At 44.8% G+C, this 7926-nt stretch overlaps 1 protein-coding gene across 3 annotated transcripts in view; it reads right to left on the bottom strand.

Moving 5' to 3' along the window:
* Positions 1 to 5586, bottom strand: part of LOC124050433 (extracellular serine/threonine protein kinase FAM20C-like) — a 31955-nt gene extending 26369 nt beyond the window's left edge. Inside the window, exons 1-8 of one of the 3 annotated variants that reach the window (XM_046372973.1) lie at positions 5420 to 5586; positions 4572 to 5090; positions 3831 to 4006; positions 2357 to 2435; positions 2035 to 2127; positions 1751 to 1866; positions 1043 to 1223; positions 208 to 317 (exon numbers count right to left, since the gene is read on the bottom strand). In XM_046372973.1, the coding sequence (XP_046228929.1) occupies positions 208 to 317; positions 1043 to 1223; positions 1751 to 1866; positions 2035 to 2127; positions 2357 to 2435; positions 3831 to 4006; positions 4572 to 5086 (1270 nt within the window). In that variant the 5' untranslated portion in view covers positions 5087 to 5090; positions 5420 to 5586. Of the gene's footprint in view, positions 1 to 207; positions 318 to 1042; positions 1224 to 1750; positions 1867 to 2034; positions 2128 to 2356; positions 2436 to 3830; positions 4007 to 4571; positions 5091 to 5342; positions 5365 to 5419 lie in introns of those variants that run through there. The other 2 variants (XM_046372982.1, XM_046372990.1) reach the window with 2 other exon arrangements.
* Between the last annotated feature and the right edge of the window lie 2340 nt (positions 5587 to 7926).

Raw genomic sequence — 7926 nt, 5'->3', positions numbered from 1 at the left:
ACCTTTGAACAAAAGCACAGGGCTTACACCCCCTGAGTGACCAAATATAAACTGAATGCAGCCATACGTCATGTTATCAACTGCACCCGTGATTTTCCTGCCACGACTTGTGAAACTACCAACCACACTCTTCTGCTGTGTGTCCAGCTGACCATTAACTCGTAAAACTCTCAATTGAAATAGAAATGAACACAGCATAAAACATACTCATCAAGAAGTCCAGTATGACCATATCTATGAAGTCCAGCAGTCTTGTGCCCTTGTTGTACGGCGGAGTCTTTTTCACCATCGAACAGTAGTGTGGATCTGACTCCCACCTGGAACAGACAACATCATTCACACTTTGGCATTATTACCTTAAACAACATCCGCCATTTATATCGCTTTCTTCCACAAAAGAGATATTTCGCCTCTTCAGGCGATGTGTTTGCTGTTTCATTTTGTTTGAGAACAATAAACGTACGCCTTCCTCTCATTCTACAACGTTTAAGTGTTGTTCATGTTGAGCATAAATCTGCAACAATCCTGCCGTACAACAGTTACAGCAATGTTTCCACAAAATAACAGTCCACACATTCAGTGTGTCAGACATGAGCACAAACAAAAACAAAAACAAAAGAAAACAACTGCAGTTTTGAGGTACTTTGAGTATTTCCATGGCCTGCAGCTTGATACTCACTCGACCATGCTGATTACTTTAAAGATTCATCAACAGCTAATTTCTAATGTTTTATTTTGGATGGAGATAAAACTTTGTTTATCATTTTGGTGAAATTTAGATGATAATAATAATAATAATAATAATAATAATAATAACATTCTTAAAAGGGTCATTTTGCACTTTTTTGCTTTTTATACTAACTACACGTTTTTGCTCATACATTTTCACAAGACAAAATTTGAATCCAGTCAAAGATCTCTGGTTCTTTTCTCACTACTGAGGACAGTATGAACCACTAGAAAGTCACATTTCTTGGAGCAAAATTCACGTGGCATCCAGCACATTGGTTGCCTATGACTACAACACTGTAATGTCACAAACTTTGCCCGCTTGCTGCGGCTGTAGGAGCGTCTCCAGGGGGATCTCCAGGTCCTGCGGGCCGCCAGGGAGAGATCAGGCAGCATGACAGCCATGGAGGCCTCCAGGTGTGTGGGGCGGCCGCACACAGCGTGCTCTGTGGAACAGTAGTAGGAGCACTGGCCGTAGAAACACATGTTACCCACTAGGAGGAGCCAGAGGAGCACAGAAAGAGGAGACAAGAGGAGAGGGGAGGAGAGGAGAGGAGGGGAGAGGAGGGGAGAGGAGAAGAAAGGAGGAGGAGAGGAGGGGAGAGGAGAGGAGAAGAGGAGAAAGGAGGGGAGAGGAGGGGAGAGGAGAGGAGAAGAGGAGAAAGGAGGGGAGAGGAGAGGAAAGGAGGAGGAGAGGAGAGGAGGAGAAAGGAGGGGAGAGGAGAGGAGGAGAGGAGAGGAGAGGAGAGGGGAGGGGGGAGAGGAGGGGAGGGCACAGTAGAGGAGGGGAGAGAAAGGGAGAGAGGAGGGGAGAGGAGAGTAGGGCATAGGAGAGGAGAGGAGAGGAGGAGGAGGAGGAGGAGAGGAGAGGAGAGGAGAGAATTTTGGATAAAAGAGTTTGTGGGCGGTTGTGACCAGAGAGAATAAGAAGAGAGGAAGACCAAAGAAATTCATAATCAGTTGACACACAAAGGCATTTGAAGCAGGCCAGATGAATGATGGAGGATTGTGTGAGCGGTACCAGGGGAGGTAAAAAATGTTCGGGCCAGCTTGCGGTCAGTGGTGATGTCTTTGATCTCCTTGACCACATCCACCAGCCTCCCCACCACTGGAGGGATCCTCCTGTAGCCCAAAATCCTGCAGAGAGAGCAAAGCATGAGGACGATGACAAGTGGGACGGACGGGGGAGACAAACAGAATGAGACAAATCAGACAGGGAAGTTTAAGAGGGAGAAGAAAATACAAATCGGTGTTATGTAACGTGCATTTATTACGTGGCTCCACCACAGGAAATGGACTTGGTACCTGTCCAGGTGGAAAGCTGCAATTTCTGCGTTGTGTCTCTCAAAGTCGGAGAAGTAGTACAGGTTATAATTGGTTTCCTCGTCTCGCTCCTGCCTGCCAGGGGGGAGGCAAAGTCAAACTGCAGCACATAACACATTCAATCATTTTTACATCAAGTAAAGCCTGTTTAGTTGGCTCGCGTGCTTTCCATGGACTGTGGGAGCTTCTGTCTGCCATAACATCCAACAAACACTTGAGATTATGAAACAGTGCAGACTTTTTGGGGGGCTTTTAAACGCTCTGTAATATGAGCTGTGTGCTGGATTTGCCACTCGCCACTCACTTCATGGGTTTAAACATGGCTTGTCCATAGTTGGGAAATGACATCACCAGCTTCAGTTGCGTCCCTCCAGACTTCTGCACTGGAAAACAATATTGAGAACGTCTCCATGGCAACAAAGCACACACACACACACACATGCAACACACCATTCTGTGACCGAGCACATTGCTCATCATTGGGACACAGACACACACAGACACACACACAATGTAACAGAGACAATAAGTGTGTCCCTCACAAGAAATAACACACACATGTACACACATGGCTTTTTCTATATTTGGCTGGACACGGTCTCACTGACATTCACTGCTGTGAGCGTCACACAGCTCTCACTCTATAACGTCATGTTATCAGAGCCATTTGGTACAATAAATGATAAAGTGTAAAGTATTTACAGCTAATGTTTCTGTTTAGCGCATCAGTTTGTATCTTTCTTTTTTCCCCACACAGTTTCAATACGCGGCACAGCAGTTTGCACCGTCGCCTCACAGCAAGAGGGTTCGAGTCCTGGTCTGGGCCCTGTGACGGACTGGCGACCAGTCCAGGTTGTATCCTGCCTCTCGCTCGTAGTCAGCTGGGCAAGGCTCCAGCTCAGTAAGCTCCCCTGCCACCATGACGGATGGAATTTCAATACATTTTTACCTCAAAATATTTTTGGATTTCATTATTCATATTTACATCTCAGGAGTCAAGATGTTAATCATCCCAAAGCACAACCTCGTGACAGGAACACCCTTCTTGTTTTCACTGGCTTTGATGTGATTGTAGTTATATTATAGTTCCTGTTACGCTGGGCTGTTACAAACCTGGCTTTACTCTGGAGTTTACTATTGAGAAGTAAGAATTAATCAAAAATGTTTATTGCTGTTTATTCCACTGTTACACACAGTTGGAAAAGAAGTTGGAGTGTGAGGAATCACGCCCGCCTGACTGACACTGAGATGTTTGCTACATTGCTGATGAGTCATGTATTCCCTGCCATCCTCTGCTGAGCCCCCAAGGTTGTTCAAAGCTTCGCCGTCAGCTTTCATTTCAGGAGTACTTCAAAGTGAGTCTATAGTTGAAAGACTAACCCTAAACCTCAGGTGTCACACAGACACATCAACCAATCGCCTTCGTCTGCCCTCCCCCCTCCCTGAAGCCCACTCACCTGTTCCACGACAGGTTAGGGTCTGAGTCTTAATTCTGGTAGATCTGCTCCTTTAAGGCGTATGTTTTCCTTGTGCTGTGTGATCCTCCAAAAATCTTTCATTCATTTATTTCGTCACAGGGTTCACTGAGTCACTTTATAACGTGACTCAGATCCTCCTGTCCACCACATGAAAAACATCTCATCTTCACTCGTCTGACACCTGCTCTGTCAGCTTATGCACGATCTCTGTGCTGTTGGTGTCAGGATGGATTAAAACAAAAACAAATACAGAAAGGAGACAGAGCACAGGTGTTTATCAGCCAGCAGAGGTTTTCTCACCTGCACTGACGATGTTGTGCGTGGCGAGCTGCTGGCTCAGAGGTTCCATGTTGGGGTCTCGATGGGGGTACAGCTGCCAGCGGGAGATGCCCAGGTGGAACCGCAGCCAGGGAGGATGGCTGTCGCTGTTGCTGTTCCACTGGACGTCCTCGTAGCCCTCCTGGCCAGCACTCACCCTGGATGGAGAGGGAGGTGAGAGGGTGACGAAAAAAATCACACAATAATCAGTGTAACTGTTAAAGATACAAATCATTCCGAAGAAGCTGCTCATATTTCTTGTTGTGTCTGCAAAGGCTGTGTAGTCTATGACAGTATATGTCAACCGACAACTTACAGTTGCTCTGTCAGCACCTGCAGAGACGCCACAGAAACCCGCTCGCAGCATCGTGACAAATATGGACTAGCTTTAACAACGGGAGATCATGTCTGCTCCCCGCAGCCAAACCCATCTGGTGACAATTTTGCATGCATGGTACATGTATTTGTGTTTCAGAAGAAAATGCAAAGAAGCCAAGTGTAATAGTAACAGCTGTTGCTTGCTGTTTTTGCAGTGACAGTGGAACCTGACAGAGCCTGAAAGAAGTTTAACAGAGGAAATAAGCATGTTTGGTTAAGCGAAGTGGTTTTGAGAAGGCAATTTCTGATTGTGAAAATGATGAGATTGTGTGCAGAACAATCTCACACAGTCTCGCTCTCTCTCTCACACACACACACAGTCTCTTAAGTGCATGATACACTGACCACATCTGGGAGCTCCTCTCGCTAGCCTTGACCTTTGGTTTCACTTTCAACAGCCAGTCCTCCTCAGGGACTGGAGCGCTGGGCACATTGTAAAGAGGATGGTCAAAGAGCGCCTCCAGCTTTGACAGCCCAGCCTCCACAGATTCAGCTCGGCTAGCGCCATGGCGACCCACGTTGACTGGCATGTTCACTGAGGCATTTTTACCCACTTTCACCGATAAGAACACGTCGGCAACTGTTCGCACACGGCCTTTGACAACCTTATCGGCATCTTTAGTGGAAGGATCTCTACGTGTGGTGTCGGCTGGAGGCTGAGCTGAACCGCTCGTCCCCACAGAGGTGTAGTTAGTGCGTGCCAGGTTCTGCAGGATGTGTGTCCTGGGTGGCAGCAGGGGGTCGCAGGGCTGGTGGTAAACGGGAAGAGAGACAAGCGCCAGGAGGAGGTAGAGGAAAATTGTGATGAAGGCCAAGGACAAACAGATTGTCCTGGAGCGACTGCGCATACGCCACAACATCCTACTGAGAGGAGGGTGGGAGAAGGTCAGGAGAGGTGAACACATGAAGGGAAGAAGAAGGGAAGACAAATGTGGTGTGAAAGATTTAAAAGGAAAACATGTTGGCAGAACATGAGGACAGCTACATGGTGTAGAGCATTAAAAACAAATTAAACGACAGCATCAAGTAAACTGCAGCCAGGATAATGAAGAACATGGCCTTCATTAAGGCATCAAGGAGGCTTATTAAACTGTTATTTAAAAAAGTAATTCCTACCTGCTCTCATTTTCATATGACCTTACTGAAGTCCCAAATCATCTTATATATTGAGGAACAAGCAAAAGACAACTTACACGCTGTTTCCTTCCTTTGAAAATGTTTTCTTTCACTTGGTGGCTCTCGTTTCCCAGGGCTCCATCCAGCATCCAGGCAGCCTTTGCCCAGTTGTTTGCACCGCCAGGCTCAGACGTGGGTGCCAGGTTAAAGTGATCTGGGTACAAATCAATGTGTTTACCATCTGTCTTTTCTCAGTCGTTTTCTGCCACATTATTTGTTGTCTGTCATTTTGTCAGTGCCTTCATTGGCTGGGCTTTAGGGTTCCACTCCCACAACTTTACTTGCACAGCATGTCTGAGGATCAGATTGAACCTTATTCTACTGAGTCCATGGAAATCATTTCAGACTGTAACTTCAAATAAACCCAGTAAAACTGAGAAGTAAATGTGTATATGATACTAAGCCGGCAGTGCTGCAATGGCAAACTGCCTGATCCTTAATGACCGCAAGGACTATGTTAGACAGTTCAATCAGGAGCTACTTTATTACACATATACCCACAAATTTGAACGTGCACTTGACGCAGACTGCAGAATGATTTGTACCCCGCATTAATGGTGACAGTTTAAACACTCTGACCTATGAACACATTTTAATATGGAAAAAACAGAACTGACTTAACATACACCAATCAGTGACAACAGTAAAACCACTGACAGGTGAAGTGAATAACATTAACAATATTTGAATGAAAACCTTGAAACCTTGAATTAATGAAACCTTGTATTACGCCTGCGCTTAAACCATTTCTGAATGAAGTTCTGCACCAGCCTCAATGGGCAAAGAGTTGCAGTTGCATTACTGCCCTTGAGTTGAAACCTTCACATTCGTTTGTATCCCTGAAGGACACTGTGGAGATGAAGAATGTGTTAGCAGACACACATGAACTCAGAACACAACAGTCAGGTTTTACGTCATCGCTGACCTTTACTGTCATCACTCCGCAGCCTGTATGAGGTCCTGTATCTTGCTGGAAACATTTTTCTGTACACATCATCATAACATAGAATTTCACCATAAAAAATATCATTACATCACTATTTGGTTGGTTTGTTTTATCTGGGCCTTGGTTATAGAATAGAGTTTCAGTTTTCTTTTATTAAAAACTAGAGTGATTGCATTTCCACAGCCACATTATAGCACTGAATTTCAGTCCACAGCCAATAATGTGACTATGGAAACACAATAGGCCATTTTTCCTCATGCGAATGACTGAAAAGAGTAATGTGGGCAGCAATTCATTAGTCTGGAAGCTGACTAATTTTCCCAAACAGGTTTGGTTTGAGAGGAGGCATCAGTGTGTTATTGAAAAATGAACACATAAATATACTCTGTGTACATGAGCAGTAAATGATCTGCAGTCTTTTAGAGGTTTTGACAAAGTAGACTTCATAACCAGGCAGTATCAAGGCAGATATTTCATATTCTGTGAGTGTGTTTGCACTGAGACTTTGATTCAGGAACCTCAGACTTCATGGAGAGTCCCGCAGGATACACTGCTTCTGTGAAGTATGGCTCTTTAAAGTCTGTGCGTGTGTGTGTGCGTGTGCATGCGTATGCGTATGTGTGTTCGTGCGGAGCAATCCACGTGACTGAACTGTAAGAGCTTAACAAAACACATGTGCCATACCCTTGTGACCGCCTGTATGGGGTATGTTGAGGGTGCAAAGAAAAAGGATCACCTACCTTACAAGTGACTCATCTCTATCAGCATAATAGAGCGCACTGAACAGATTTAGCTTTATGCACGTGCTCACACTCATTTATTATTTATAAAACGCTCATAAAACATGAATGTTGTGGACTTCAACATGAGCTCCATGCAAATGAAGCAAACGAAATGAACATCATGATGACCACAGTGGGGCTGAAAGCTGATGAGAAAAAAGATTCTGTTTTTTTCCTGTGTGTAATTTTTTTATTATCCATAAGGATAAATCTGTCATCTGTGCAAGAGAGAACACACAACGACATGCAGGCTCTTGCACTCAGCTGCCAGCAGGTCTCAGTGGGTCTAGCGGATTTAAATTCAAAGATTAGGACACATCTCACTGGATTTCAGCTGTCCAGCAAAAAGGTTGTGTTCAAGGGCATACCAGAAACATGTGACACTTTGCCAAACACCAACACAAAATAATTCAATTCAATTTCAGTTCAAGTTATGTACATAGTGCCAAATCACAACAAAAGTTGTCTCATGACACTGTCCAATTAGAGCAAGTCTAGACCAAACTCTTCACAAGCTTGCAATAAGAAACTGAAGCTTGTAATTGGTTTTAAATGAACATATGGGGGGGGGGGGGCTTAGGCAGAGGGATTAACGGCTGGACAGCAGTTGTGATATACAGATGGGTGATGAAAAGTCTTACATTATGCTGAAGCATATGCTCCTGACGCAGCAGCTTATCTTACTCCGATTTAGATGCTAATGTCAGCAGTCACCGTTAGCATGCTAATATTCGTTAATTAGCACTAAACACAAAGTACTGGACGGATTTAAATCTTTGACCCGATGATGTCGCTC

This window comes from Scatophagus argus, chromosome 2 (assembly GCF_020382885.2).
Source record: "Scatophagus argus isolate fScaArg1 chromosome 2, fScaArg1.pri, whole genome shotgun sequence".
Classification (NCBI taxonomy): Eukaryota; Metazoa; Chordata; class Actinopteri; family Scatophagidae; genus Scatophagus; species Scatophagus argus.
This window is presented reverse-complemented; position numbering and strand designations above follow the sequence as displayed.